This window comes from Alligator sinensis, unplaced genomic scaffold (assembly GCF_000455745.1).
Source record: "Alligator sinensis unplaced genomic scaffold, ASM45574v1 scaffold360_3, whole genome shotgun sequence".
NCBI lineage: Eukaryota > Metazoa > Chordata > Crocodylia > Alligatoridae > Alligator > Alligator sinensis.
This window is the reverse complement of record NW_005841977.1, coordinates 285,593-301,408: the sequence shown is the minus strand read 5'-3', so window position 1 is coordinate 301,408 and position 15,816 is coordinate 285,593. Positions and strand designations below refer to the sequence as shown.

The 15,816-nt window shown below is 44.8% G+C and overlaps 1 protein-coding gene across 1 annotated transcript in view; it reads left to right on the top strand.

Annotated features, from left to right (window-relative positions):
- Nucleotides 1-9,002: 9,002 nt before the first annotated feature.
- ERGIC1 (endoplasmic reticulum-golgi intermediate compartment 1) overlaps nt 9,003-15,816 on the top strand; it is a 92,102-nt gene continuing 85,288 nt past the window's right edge. Inside the window, exon 1 of the mRNA XM_006021059.3 lies at nt 9,003-9,128. Within this exon, the coding sequence (XP_006021121.1) occupies nt 9,109-9,128 (20 nt within the window). The 5' untranslated portion in view covers nt 9,003-9,108. The remainder of the gene's footprint in view (nt 9,129-15,816) is intronic.

Below are 15,816 nucleotides of genomic sequence, written 5' to 3'. Positions count from 1 at the left end.
CCCACTTCTAAAATGCAACCCCTTACAGATACATTTTCAAAAGTGCTGAGTACACAAAACACTAGATAAAATCAACAGAAATTGCAGGTATACAGTGTCCCAGAAAACAAGGCTTCAGTAATTGTCCCCTCTTTGCAACACCCACTACTATGACTACTGCCTGCCTTTTGCTATAGATCAGGGGTTCCCAACATTTACATGCCCAAGGGCACATTCATAGATTCATAGATTGTAGTTGGAAGGGACCCCGAAGGATCATCATGTCCGACCCCTTGCCTCAGGCAGGGAAAGGACCGAGGTCAGACAACCTCAGCCAGGTGCCTATCTAGCCTCCTCTTGAAGACCTCCAAGTTAGGTGACAGTACCACCTCTCTTGGCAGCCCATTCCAGATTTTGGCCATCCTTATTGTGACAAATTTCTCTCATGTTCAACCTGAATCTACTCTCCACTAGTTTGTACCCATTATTCCCAGTTACTCCTAGGGGTGCTCTGGTAAATAGCGCACCTCCAACTCTCTGTTGTCCTCCCTTGATAAACTTATAGGCTGCTACAAGGTCTCCCCTCAGACATCTCTTGTGAAGGCTGAAGAGATTCAGAACCCTCAACCTCCCCTCGTAGGGTCTTTCAAGGAGGCCACTAATCATATGAGTGGCCTCCTCGGGATCCCTCTTGAAGTGCGACGCCCAAAACTGTACACAGTACTCCAACTGTGGCCTAACCAATACCGCATAGAGGGGGAGCATCACCTCCCACTATCTGTTGATCATGCACCTGCTAATGCACGATAAGGTGTGATTGGCTTTGTTGATGGCTTTGTTACACTGCTGGCTCATGTTTATCTTGGAGTCAACCATGACTCCATGATCCCTTTCAGCCGCTGAGCTGTTGAAGAGGTCATCCCCCAACCTATAGATGTTCTGGGGATTCCTCCTCCTTAGGTGGAGTACCTTGCATTTGTCTTCGTTGAATTGCATCCTGTTTTGTTCTGCCCATTGCTCCAACCTGCCCAGATCAGCCTGTATCTGCTCCCTGCCCTCCAGTGTGTTAACTTTGCCCCATAACTTGGTGTCATCTGTGAACTTGGACAGGCTGCTCTCCGCACCCTCGTCCAAATTGATGATAAAGATATTAAATAACACCGGTCAAAGGACCGAACCCTGCAGGACACTACTGCCTACCTCCTTCCAGGTCGAAAACAACCCATCCACCACCACTCTCTGGGTGCGGTCCCTAAGCCAGTTTGCCATCCACCTGACTGTGTAAGCGTCCACTCCACAGCCTGCTAACTTATTTATTAGAATAGGATGGGAAACTGTATTGAAGGCCTTCTTAAAGTCCAGGTAGATGACATCTGCCTCAGCTCCAGTGTCAAGGCAGTGTGTTACCCATGCTGGTTTCCTTTAAGCATCATTTAAAAAGCAGTGGGTGCCAATATGAAAATTAAAATTTAAAATTTAGATTAATCCAATCATCTCATCCATCACTTAAAATTGCATTAGATCCGCCACTTCAAAATGCACCTTCCCTTCACTTTGTATTCTTTTGAAGTTTTATCCATGGTGCCCGTGGGCACCAAATTGGGAACCGCTGCTATAGATTCTCTGGCGCTGGGGTACCCACGCTACTCTGTGCACCTGACTATACCCCAAAATGAAAGAAAGAAGAAAACTCAAGTGTCAGTTGTAAAAAAAAAAAAATCAGAGTTAGCATGTCGTTATAGCCCAGGCATGAGGAAGGGCTCTTTGTGTCCAGAAGCTTGTTTAACATCTCTCCCAACTACACAGTTGGTTCAGTAAAACATATCATCAAAAAGCCCTTCCTGCTTACAGATGCTGAAAAGGCAGTTGGCTACAGACGCAAGGAATCATTATTTCCTTGATACAGAGTCAGATGCAAGGAATGATTATAAACTTGTATCACTCCAAAGTTCTCACCCTCAGAGTCCCACAAAACACAGTACACATTTACAGGAAATCAATGGGAGAGCTGATAAGGCAGCACAAGCAGACATGTACACAGCACCAAATCTTAACTTTTTGCTGACCCAAATAACAACTGGCTAAAGCTGATTCTAACCAAGACAGAACTGATGCTGCCAGGAATAAGGGTATTTTTCAATAAGCTTCCTTCTATGAAATTCTCTCCTCTATCAACAGTCTCTGTTCCAAGACTGTTGAAGCAGGTCACTGCTTTGGAGTCTGCTGGGACCCCTCAATGCTATGGACACCCAGCTAATACAGTAGCAAAAAACTTCCATTGCTATATGTGACTGGCCACGAGATTACGCTCAGTCCTACCAGACACACCTCTGAGCACAGGCTGATCTGTGCTGACTTCCAGAACTATTTACTGAAGCTCATATCTACATAAGAAGCCACACATTTAAAAAAACCTGGTCTTTAATGTAACAGCCCATAAATTCACCACTATAAGTCACTGGCTCCCTACTGAATTCTGGCCATTTCAAATTCTTTATCCTGATATTTAGGAGTAAGAGTGATCACAGGCCTCGCTCTGTTGAGGTCTAAATGGAAAACCCAGCTCTTTGATGTAACTTTCCATGAGCAAATTCTTTAGAATTTCACATAACTTGATTATTTTATTGCTTATTTCACTTACAGGTATGTCTACACTGAAATATTATGACAATGGGGTCCATTAATACTTAGATCAGTGGGCACATTTAAAATAATTTATTCTACTGCCTACGTAAAAGTCACTTGTTCCCAGAAATCACCTGGGATAAGTTTGTGATAATGAGAAATATAAATTTGTGTGCAATGCCAAGACTTACACATTGGGTTTTGGGTCCTAGGTGTTTTAACTGTACTGTCAATACCCAGTTTAGATTGCAGGCATCTAGGGGGGAAAGGACTGAAATTTCAATAACAGTAGTGTTAAGCATACTGTTTTCATTCAATAACAAATATTAATTATTAAATCCAAGATTAAGAAGGACTCTTGATCCCTCAGACTCCAGTGATATTTTCAGTTACTTTTCAAAGTATGGTTGAAACTTGTCATTTTCTTCTTCTCTGATATATTTTTTTTCTTTTCCTGGATGTCATGTACATTTGACACACCATGCAGTCATAGACACACCCTGCAGAATACAACAGATAATCAAATAAACACACCCTGTAAAGAAATGCTCTCACCCAACCCTGATACAGGGCTACACATAACACAGAACACACCCCTGCCACACGGGCTTGCAAACAAAGGGCTACAGTTGAAGCCAACAAGCGCACCTAGGCAACAGAATAGGTGCTTTAAAAAAGTCAAGTGCCCTTAACAGTGACTGCACATACCCAATCGCTGAGCAAAACTGAACTGACCTAAGCAGTGACTGTACATACCCTGCTCATGAACAAAACCTCAATGATTTACATTAACAAACAATGACTGCACATGACCTAGTCAAATGTTGCCAAACTGTGCTTGAGGAGTCAGAGTTCAAGGCAGAGGACATGAGTTAAACCTGTGCAATGGGTGAGAAACTACAAAAGAAAAGAAACCGAGGACCATTTTATGTGATCTTGACACAACATTTATAATCCACATTTTTCCTGAATGGTTACTGGAGCTCAGATTATTCTTTTTAGAAATAAGAAGCCCTTGAGATGACAAAAGAAAGATGATCAAAATAATGAAATATTATAAAATTAATGAGGAGTTAAAATAAGGAATAGTGTATAATATACAGATTAAGAGTATCTAGGAAATTTAGATTTCTTACTGAGGGGAAAAAATGTATGGAGCAAATTATTGAGGTAGATGACTGAAACAAAGCATATAAAGAACGCTGTTGTCCACATAACCGGGACTATATTGACACTTTGAGAAAAGTGCAGAAAATGGTGACAAAAATCATCAGGAAGCCAAATTAAATCTGTTCAGCCTGGCTAAGTGTGAGTAAGATGGTACAGTATAGCAGCATATAAAAATATTAGCTGACTGACAAAGCATCTCAGGTCCAATCTTTAGGGGGTGTGAATGAGCACAGCTCCATTTAAAACAAGTAATGTTGTGTAACAGGTTAGGACCTAGCCCCTAAGAATTACTCAGTGCAATCCTAGAATTATGTAGTGTGGTACTCCAGTAGGAAAAAGAATTTTAAAAATATAGGCTGAATATTAGGAAGTTTTTAAACAATAAAATAGATATATTTGCCTTATTTGGCTGTGGAACAGTTCCCCAAGAAGCACCAGCATTAGGACTCTTAAATCTACACTATGTCAAAGGCTAGAAAATATGCTGCAGGGAACAATCCCACAAAAGAGAAAGACAGGGCTTTACTTTCTCTAACTTCAATGACTACAATGAGAAGCAAGCTAGCTTGGGAGACACGCAGATATCTGAGAGTCTATAAACTCCAAGTCTCTTCTTGCCCCTCTGTCTCAATTTTCCTGTCAGTAAAAAGAGGTGATTTTATCTATCGGGGAATTGTGGTATCAAACAGGATACACCATTTTGCCAGGGTGGAGCATCAAAACAAATTCCCTTTCTTGGCTGCTGGCATGGATCAATACAGAATTCATCTTGGAAGAGCTTGCCTTCGCTTGCTATTTCTTAATCATTTATCGATGAGATACTGGTTAGGAATCTAGATTGAATCATAAATGACCTGTTTCCCCTCTAAGGAAGTGATCAGGAACATGGAATGTGTTACTTATTTCATTGAGAGGGTGACACTAAAATTTGGAGCCTCCTGACTACTAATCTAAAGCTAACCCAATTCTGTGGTCTTAAGTGAGTCACTTCACCCCTCTAGTTTGGTTTCTTTACTTGTAAAGCAGTAATGTTAATATTTACTTACTTCAAAGGAATTGTGAGGATCAATTGTTAGCAAAGCACTTTGAAGAGAAACACTACATTGTATTAGCTTTGCCACCACCAGAGATTAGTAATGTATTAATTCTATGTGGAAAAGTAGTTAACTCTCCAATCCAGATAGCAGTATCATTTTACTTATTCCAGTTATACTACAGTGACCTCAAGTAAACTCTTTCTTTCAGTTCTCATACTAATACACAGTGTGATCTAAGCAACCACACCCAGCTGGACTTCAGTCAAATTCCTGTTCTTATCTCAGGCTTTCTAAAAACCTTATGTAATTAAACAATGTCACGATGAGGGTCTTATCTCAAGGCATTACCTTCTTGTCTTGGCATGGCTATAAGTTGGATCAAGCTGGAAAGCCAATCTGGCACTGATCCCAGAGTCTATCCATTTCTTCAAAATTAGATTTTACTTTTTGCAGCGTGGCCTGCTGCTGTGTTATATTCCTGAATCTGCAGCCTGAGCTATTGACTACATTACAATTTTAAGGGAATTTGTAACTAATTTAGATTTGCTTGGCTCGTAATATGGTTTATGACCTCAGGCAACCACTACTAATGGTACTGGATAAGCATAGCAGCTAGCAGTGTTTCAGCCTTGCCTGTAGCCTAGGCTGCCCCATGCTCGTCTTCCTGTAACTTGATCAACTTTGGTTTTTATTACCCTGTAGATGGGTATCATTAACCATGTCTATGTAACTGGTTAGACCTCATGAAAGCTGGGAATAGCCTCATTGGTTCCAACTGCTTTTTAAACGTTGAAACATAATACTGAGCATGTTAACTATTTCACTGCTGATCATTTAGCAAAAAATTCTATTGATGCAATCAGATATTGTAGGTGCCTGATGAGATGCAAAAAAACCCCTCTGAAATATTATCAGTCATAGAGAAGTAGGGCTAGAAGGGACCTCCAGAGATCATCTAGTCCAACCCCCTGCCTGATCCCTATCCAAACCATCCCATACAAAGCATAATCTAAACTCTGTATAAGACTACCATCAAACCTGACACAACATAACCTAGCACCCTAATCTGACACAGGCAAAGCAGGGGAACCATGGCAGACAATGTCCTGCCTCTATGAAATGTTGTCAATATACACGCAAGAGGTCCCTGGTAGAGGCCATGACCCCTGCTACAGGAGAGGCACCCCTCCCCACCATCTGAACATGGGGTAAAATTCCTTCCTGGTCCCAAATATGGCGATTAGTCTGACCCCCAGCAGAGAGGAAAGAACCTCTAGCCAGGAACCTCTGGCTTTGGTCCTAGCAGGAGCATTGGTACACCCCTTTCAAAGTCCCCAAGTCAACACCCAGTGCCTCTGGGAAAGCTTAAAAACTCCACTCAGAACCTCATGCCATTCTGACATGGACCTGTTAATAATTACCCTTTGCTTGCCTGAGCCAGTTATCTATCTACCCTATAGTAGCTTTATCCAGCCCACATTTTCTCCAATTTGTTTATGAGAAAGGCATGTGGAACCTTGTTAAAGGGCTTGTTGAAGTCCAGATATACTATATCTACAGCATTCCCTTCATCCACCCAAGTAGTTACTCTGTCAAGGGAGATCTGGTTTGTTTTTCATAAATCCATGCTGGCTGTTTGTAATCAACCTTTCTTCCCTCAGATCCTTGCAAATGCTACCCATTCTCTCAGGCATCTGCAGGACTGTCTCCTACAGCAGGGGCTCCCAACCTTTTTAGATCGTGGACAACTGCATTCCAGAAGTGACCGGCATACTGCAGCGCAGCAGCCAACCCTTTTTTATTCTCAGCCGCCGCTCGCCACCCCCTCCCTCCTTGCTGCCGGCAGGCGGCCAGCAATCGCCGCTGGCTGCTGCCAACACTGCCAGTGGTGTCTGTGGGAGCTCCCTGCTTACCGCTGCTGCGCTCCTGCCACCGCCAGCACCGCCGCGCCCCCCTCCCAGCCACTTGAGGCACACATCGTTCATGAAATTTAGTGGCCGATTACAGTGCTCCTTACTGACCACCCACTATTGATTTACACTCGGGTCTCTTTATGCGTGGGTTGCATTCCAAAAAATCCTTGCATAAAGCAAATTCGCAAGAAGCAACTCCATTATTACCTGCAATTAATAGGGATCCATACCAGCCTCCTTTTTTGCTTCATGGCTGGCTCAGGAGCGGGGTTAGGAGATGCACTAGAAGGTCACTTAGACAACATTTCACTAAATTCAATAATAAAGGCAAATAGATGCACCACAATATGAGTGCAAGTAGCGTACTGCTGCACAGAACAATGGACAATGAGAGACTGAGGCAAGTGTGTGATGGAATCGCATACTCGCCTCACTCACCTTCCCACAATGCTTCACTCACATCACTGCATGCCGCGTTGCATGCTTCTTCACACAAGACTGAAATTTTCTTGCACAAAGCGAGTTTCTGGGATAGACTAGTCGTCGCATATAAACGAATTTGCACAAAATGAATTTGTATAAAGATAAACCCAAGTGTACAAGTCATACATGGTATAGCCATGAGCAGCTTCCCACTTGCATTGTTATCAAACTAGTGGCTTCTGCTAATGGCTTTTTGCTGCAGACAAACTATAATAACTGCTATGGCCAGGATCCATCATACCTACTGTCTATGCTACAGCACAGAAAAGAAATATGGCTACAGGCAAAATACCTTGTTAGTCAAGAAGTGTGACGGAAAGAGGAAAATGACAGAATGCTACAGATAGCACATTCATGACACTGGTCGCTTTGTTGATTGAACCACTTCTTTTTCTTCCAGCTGTTGTCACTGTCCCCCCGCCTTGTGAGTCCGCTTCTTTCTGTTCTTTCTCTGGTAGTTCACCTGGAAACTTAGGCTATGACTGGAAACAAGAGAAATTTAGCCAACAAACAGAAAAGTGCCCTAAAGCTCAGATCTGTTAGTCTGTGCAATAGCCTTCTAAAGGAAAGAATTAAAATTCTCTTGAGATTTATTTTATTAAATAATTTGTATCCAAAAATAGTCAAAATTAATTCCAAGTGTCCAGGATCATAAGTGACCCTAATATTGGCAAACATCCTCTATCCACACCTGGGGCTTCAGATGTTTCCAAAATCTTTGGCCAGCATCCTACTTGCAGGCCCAAGCCCAGAGGCTTGGGGTTCAGATGCCCCTAAATTTTGCCTGCCCTCAGCCATAGGGTGCCAGGAGCAACCTGGGGAGGAGACTCCCACTTCCATAAACTGGGCTTAAAGCCGTTGCACCTTGGCGGGTTCTGAACCACGGCAGAAGAACAGCTCTCCTGCAAAGCAGTTCAGAAAAACTGCCTTCTTGGACACAGATACATGGCATTTCCCCTGCCAGGTGAAGAAGCTACTACGCTTGTCCTGAGCCCTCTAGAGGAGAGATTTAAGCTAAGATGAAGAAAGCCCTAGAAATTAAACCATAGGACAGAGGTTCCCAACCTCCAGGCCGCAGCCTGATACCAGGCTGTGAAGGGTTGGTTGCCGGTCCACAGGAGGGTCAGCTGCCAGACTGGAAGGGCAGAAGTGACCGGCATACTGCGGACCGGCAGCCAACCCTTTTTTATACTGAAGTGTAGGTGGCGCCTTTTCGCAGGGGGTGCACCGCCATGCTCAGGGGGTGCACGTGCCAATGGTGGTGTTGCCAATGCTAAAGATGCAAGCAGCAAAAGCATCTGTCCCAACACTGAACCAAAGATACTCAAGTTATTTTGGACACTTCAACTTCTCCTTGCTTCCATTTTCTGATGACAATGGACGGGCCAAGAGATTTGCAAGTGGGGGAATGACGGTGGGAGCCAGACTGCGCTCGGGCCGGCGTCCAGAGGAGCCCTGTGGGACGGCAGAAAGACATCTCTGGACACAGGCACGTGTCTGGTTGCTCACTGTGGTCCCACTAGGATACCGGTCTCCAGGAGGGGAACGGGCTGCGCTGGCCTCGCACGCCGCGCAGACACCTGCAGCGCAACATCTGCCCAACAAAACAAAACCTGAAGCCTCCATTCTGCCTGCCCGCCCTTTGGACTTCAGGACTCTCCACGAACCCAGATCTCCTGGGCGCCACGCCCCGGCCCCAGCTCAGAGCCGGCCTCCGAGACCCGGCGGTGCCGCCCCCGCGCTGCTCCACGTGGGCTCGTGTGGCTCCGCCTGTCCCTTTAAGGGGGCAGCGGAAGCGGCGCCGAGCGCCCAATGGGGTCGCGCTTCTAGGACGCGTCACTTCCGGGCCCTGCAGCCGGCACGCGCAGGACCCAGAGCCGGGCCGGGGCCCCGCCACCACCATGCCCTTTGACCTCCGCCGGTGAGTGCGCCCCGCCCCGCCCCACAATGCGTCTTCGGCTGCGGAGGAAGGCGAGGAGGCGTGAGGGCCCTGGGCCCGGCGTGTGGAGGAACTTTGTGGCCGGCTCCTCTCGTGGCCCGGCCGGCGGCTCCCGGCCTCCCGAGCGCAGAGGGGCCCTGGACGCCCAGCAACCCTTTTTGTTGCTGCCAGGCTCCGGGGGGTGTTGGAGTCCGGGGCTGTGCTGGACCCCTAGGCCGGGGCTGGAGCCGGGCTGCACTGTGCCCCCGCCCCTGGGAGCTCCCAGCCGGGGGATGCTTGCTGGCGCAGGGGGAGCCCAGGATGCTGATGGAGCACCAGATCCCCTCGTGCCTCATTGCTGGTGCAGGGGGATCAGGATCCTGGACTCGCCCTGCCCCAGCAGCGTGGCGTGATGGGGTCTGCTGCTCCGACCCACAGTCATGCTTTTCGCCACGCACGATTGCATGTCCGATCCCGTTGCACTTGTAATTGCACCTCTGCCGGGGCCAGAGTAACTTGGTTAATGTGGAGCTGTGGGTGCAACTGCTAAAAAGCTTTCTTGGGGCTCATTGTGTCTTTCTGAGCACAAGCGCTGAATCCCTCTAACTCCCTAAAGAAGCAGGAAATGTGCAGTTAAGATTCCCTTCCCTGCTGCACATGCACAGCTGCATCACGCTGCTTAGTGTTGTTATAATAACACTGCAAAACAAGTATTGGCGAATTGGGAAAATCGGCAACAAGAAGACACTTCCCATGTAAACTGATCGTGGAACTTCATCTGTGATCCCCTCTGAAATGTCAAGACGACCTGGGAGAATCACAATGAATTAGTCCTCCCGTGCAAAATGGTTTCTTTGTGCCCGCTACTGTTCCAAATCGGGCCTTTAAATTATGCAGTTCGACAGGATCCTCTTTATCCATAAGGCAATACTGGTCCCGGGGATATGTCTTTGAATGAGAATGCTTGCTGAAGCACAACATAGCTGAAAAAGATACGATTCATTATATCCACCTAATTTTTTGGTGGGGGTTTGTAGCTTCAGATCAGCTCTAGGCTCCTGTGTTTGCTGTGCATGAAACTAGGTAAGAAAATTCTTCCTCTGCTCTGGAGATGTTCAGTCAGTTTCAGTTCCGTAAGTCTCTGTCTGCAGACTGCAGATGTCATGAAAAACTACAGTCGCTCCATAATAGTAGGTGAGAGGAAGTGAATTGCGTGCAGCTGGATAAATGTGTTTTCCTTTAAGGTCTCAAAATCCTTTTGAAAACAAGTTCACTAAAATGAATGGAAGGGCTGTTCTCATCAGGGCTCTGAAACAGCTACATTTAATGAACCCCTCAAGCTGTAAGGCTTGGATCCATGTTTCATGAAAATACAGAAGTGTCAGCTCATATCTTTGTTTGAGAGATGTCAGAGTCATGGATAAATCAGTTTCTTTGTTTCCTTCAGCTAGAAGGACTAAAAATAGATTTTTCAAGGCATCTTCTTACATAATGGGAACTGGAAAATAAATTGTTTCTTCTCCATCCAAGCAGAATAGCAAAGATGTATCTAACCCTACACTTAGGAGTTCTGATTCAGCGAACTTGCATCCTGTGTGACAAAACTCATCCCATTTTGGCAGCATGAACTGGGGTTATGGGCAGAATCCTTGTAGAAATTAGAAGAATTTGACATACATTTACATTGGCATGATAATTGTGAAGTCTGTGAAACAATTATTTGGGATTAAAAAAATATACTGGTACAGATAAAGCATGGTGAATGTATTCAAGAACAACAGTTGTCACAACCATATATCCTGTGGTGTGGTGTTCTGGAGAAAGTCATGTTCCCATCATTAAGAAGTCAGAGACAAAGAGAAAACATCAATCATCATATCCAAGATGCACCATTTTAAAAAAATGTCTTTAATGCTCCATGAGGCAAGTGGCTTTTTGTTTGTTTGTTTTGCGTTATCTTTTATTGGATGAACTACTAGTGTGAGACCCACAAAATCTTGGGTTTGTTTTGTATTATATGGTGGTGTCTGTGGCAAGAAGTGAATAATCAGGGAGTTGTTTCTGTTTAAATTGTGCCCACACAGTTGGTGCAGATGGAAAAATAAGGTGTGAGAATGGAAAGTTGTAGGATCTGTTAGACCTTTTGTGGGTATGAATTGCAAAACTGACACCATGCCACTGCAAACACCAGGCCACAAACATTTTTGCCAGCTTTAAGTGGAAGGGGCATGTAAAGAATGAGTACACTTGAAGCTTTAATGACATCAAAGATGATAAGCAAGAACATTAATTATTCCTAACAATGAATTGGCAGTGAGTACAGACCTAGTGCAGTATCCTTTAGATAGAAGTTTGGGAGTTGGGTGTTTTGCTAACTAGGTCACCATGTAGTCTATCTCTAAGTAGAAAGGGTTATATGATAGTCTGGACCAAAACTGATCAAGGCACACATGACAAGCAGTGAGAACTGCATCTAACTGAAAAGGTTCAGCTGACAGTGAAAGAAGGCATTTCTGGCCATGGAGGATGGGTAGATGTTGAAGGACAGACCAGTGATGTCAAACATATGGCCTGTGGGCTGTATGTGGCCCATGGAACTGTTGCATCCAGTCCACTGGTAGTCCTTTGGGCTACCAGAAGCTCACTGCCCCTTGGCTCCTCACTGTTGTATGTCCCTGGCACTGCTGACCGGCTAGAGCCCTGTGTTTCTGGGCAGCGACATCGAGTTGGAGGTGTGAGGCTGCATGAACGTGGCTCTGTGCAGCTGTATGCCGCCAGCTCTGTGCCACTGTCTGGCCAGAGTGCCATGCTGGTGCACAGTCCTGGCTCTTCATGAATGCACGCCCCAGACTCCATGCTGCCTGAACGCAACACGGTGTAGCTGTGCACTCCTGGTTGCATGCTGCTGCCCAAATTCAGCCCCACAGATCCAACCCTGGAGAAGCCCCCAAATGTCAAAGTGTAATTGGAACTCTGGTTGGAACCTTGTGATAGAATGAACCTTCTGTCTCTTAGGCTGCAGGTTCAAATATGGATCAGATGAGTAGAAACCAAAAGATTACTTTTTGTACCCAGTCTGTAAAATTAGTTGACAAGTATCAGTTTAGTTCCTTACCAATGGGAATGCATGTAGCAGATAGGAGTGCTCAGAGGCCAAAGACTTAAGAGCCCGTGACACTTAAATATACCTCTTACACAGCTACAGGTAATCTTTCCAGCTCAGGAGTGGGTCCATGTTGGTGGGGGTCAATGGATGGAGAAAGCCTGGGCAGTATCATGAGCTGTATCTGTTGCATATAAGTACATAAGAGTTCACTTTCATTAAGAACAAATTCAATTCATCTTAAAATTTAAGATGTGCTTCCACCTTAAATGAATGTAGAATAAAGGAACAACCACCCTGGCCCAAAGATTCTTCTTGTTTAAAGTATGCTTACCACTTATCTAGTACTTTAATTCTTCAAGACACTTCATATACACTGTTTAATACCTACAAGTCTTTTCTGAAGTGGGTGAGCAGTTATTAAGATCATAGTTCCTAGGTTGAAGTCTTTGGTATGTCTCTTCTTGGATCTGCATGGCACCTGAAGCGCGTGCCATTAAGTGTATGCCCTTTTGCCAGTACAAATTTTGGCCTCCATAAAGCACAGAGTTTTGCTGTTTTTTACTCTTAAAGCCCAAATTCTACCCATCCTTTCTTGTTTGTTAGGTCAAAGGAGCTGCATCCTAAATTAGGTTTGGATTGTGATGTGCCTGGTAGAATTCAGAATACCAGGGTTGCCATGTTTTTTACAGGAGGTGCGGGTGTCATTAAGATCTCAGTGTCTCTCTGGGATGTGTGCGCTTTTGCATTTGCACAAGTTAAACTGTAATGCTACATGAGCAGTTCTCAACTTTTTTAGACTTGAGACATCCCTAGATAGACTCAAGAAAACACTTGGAAAATGCCAGCTTTTAGTTTTCACTTTTTTCTACCTACATAAAAATAATAGAGCAGTTTTTTGTCGCAAAGAACTCAGAAAGGCCAGAACTCTGGATTTCTATTTGAAAGCTCCAGCTTTTTTTGTAAATCATGTTTGTAAACCTAACAGTGCTAACATTGTGTTGCCCCCCTATGGCATCCTGGTTGAGAATCACTATCCTACACCATCTTAAATGGGGATTGTGGGGCCAAATTGTATATAATTCATTCTAATTACTAATTAGACTTTGCTTCAGTAGCAAATGGTATCTCTGCTATAAAAAGACCCTTGCAATTTGAAAGGTCAGCTTCACTGCATTGTGAAGATTTATGAAGGTCAAAAACATGAAATAGGTACATCAGAGGCTGTATAATAAAGTGAAGAGAAACTTTGCCCCAGGTTTTATTTCCCTTGTAGTTGATGACTTTTCTAGCATCAGTCGATTTGTTAGTTACATTTGATTCTGTGAAAGCAACCAAAGCTTCCAAATTCTTTCAGTACTCTTCACCTATTGATGTGTAGCCTGAGAGAAACTAAAACAGAGTAGTAGCAGATTTCAGTTCTCATTCTAACATGAGGCAATTCCAAAGTTGTGCCGACTGATCATAGCCCTTTTTGCAAAAAAAGAAAGGCATTGCCATGCGGCCTCTTATTTATAGTTAATTGAGGAATTTAGAATTATTTCTCATCATTTAATCACCTTGCTGGTTTTATGTTGCTTAATGCCATGAATGGAGTATTATAGCCTACTAATACACTGTGAATGGATTTTAGAGGTCATGGGGGAAGGAGCTAGATTTAGAAGAGATTTTGATTTAAATTGGAAATTGTAGCAGTGACTCATACTTTCTTTTGTACAGTACCTAGTCAGCTGGGGTCCCATCTTTGTTACTCAATCTTAATAAACATGCACAATCTTAATAAACAGGATTTTTTTAAAGGGACTGTTCGTGGGGATGGGTATTGTAATCCACACCTCAAAGTTTCTGTTTTTGGGGCATAGGCACATCCTTGCTTCAGTTCTTATTTATCTTTCCGGAGCTAGTTGGTCAATCCCTAATTGAAGCTGACATACTTTCAACCTAATTGCTTTGTACCAAAAGGGGGGGCAGTGTCTGAGTTTCTAGTTTAAACACATCCATTGTGATTGGTAATAGGTGAAGTAATGCTTAAAGTACCCGGTCTGGAGTCCGAATTTAGTGATGTAAACCATCTCAGGAACCATAGAGTACTGTAATGTTGTGCTTTTGTTCATCCACCCTGAATAATAAAAAACTAACCTTAAAGCAGCAGATTGCTAACCACTTAAAAACCTTATGAAACATTTCTTCTAAATTCTGAGAGATCAAGCAGTAACTTTTGCATTCAGTTCTGGGCACTGATGAAAGTTGTCTTTGTGATCCTCACTCTTAGGAGGAAAACAAACATAGCTGTCCTACCTGATCCTTTCCCCGTCTTGCCCCTTGTGAGAGATTTATGAGGACTGAAACTCCAAATCCTGGTTTTATGACCCTCAGCATGGAAACTAGATGAACACACACCTTGCATAAATTCAACCTGGCTATTTGCTTATTTTAGAGCAGAGATTGTGACCAAATGACACGCCATTATTACAAGATCAATATAAACTGTTAATGGAAATGTACATATTTGGTCCTGTTTTAATTGGAATCCTCAGGACTTTTTACAGATTCAAAATGAGTTTGCAGTGCTGATAAGCCAGTAGCAGTTCGTACTGCACCAGTCTGTTTGTTCTTTCTCAGTGTGCTGTTTGACCAGCTGAATTAATACACAGTCATTTATTTGCCAAAGTTACTAACTGAACTTCTGCAAAGGAGCTTTGGATGCCTTTTGTGTTAGAGCATAAGTATTGGTGCTGGGAATGGCTGTCTATTTCTTCAAGGGTAGTGGTTTATTTCTTGATTTAGCACCACTGTGTGTAAACACATGTGCCCTATACTAAATTATGCGTACTGGGACACTAACTTCAGTAGCAAATAAATCCTGATGTTCGTATTGTGCCTTTATGCAGAGGTCTTGGTGAAGTTCATTTATAGACTCTTGTATATGATCTGGTTGGAAACTGTATTCTTCACTTCCTGATCTAATTTGTATAGGCATAAATAATAACTGTAAATGATGGTCTATGTCAGGGGTTAGCAACCCTGGCACGCGTGCCGAACGTGGCATGTGAGGCCATTTTGCTTGGCACGCCACAGCCAGCCCTGGCTTCGGGTAGCTGCTGCCAGCAACGGAGCCTGGGCTGCTCCCAGCGGGGCTTGCAGCGTCCCAGCTGCCTGCTGGGAGACCCTGGCGGGCGCCAGCTCCCCAGAACCAGGGCTGGCTGCAGCCGGGAGGCTCCAAACAGCTGTGCTGGGCTCTGGCATCAGCTCTGCACCGGCAGGCACACCTTGGAGCGGGCAGTGGGGGAAGGGCCTGAGGCAACGCAGCCATGGTCTCTCCCCCGCTCCCGGCATGGAGGTGATGAGCCCAGCGCAGCTGTTTGTAGCCAGCCTGGGCTCTGGGCAGCTGCAGCAAGCAGCAGACGGGCTGCAAACAGCTGCGCCAGGCTCCACAGCTGCAGGGTCAGCTCCATGCTGGCGGCGACTATTTGTGCACCTCAGGGCGGACAGCAGGGCAGCGCAGCCCGCTCCGAGGTGCCTGTGCACTCGCCGCCAGCATGGAACTGATGCCGGAGCTGTGGAGCCTGGCGCAGCTGTTTGGGGACT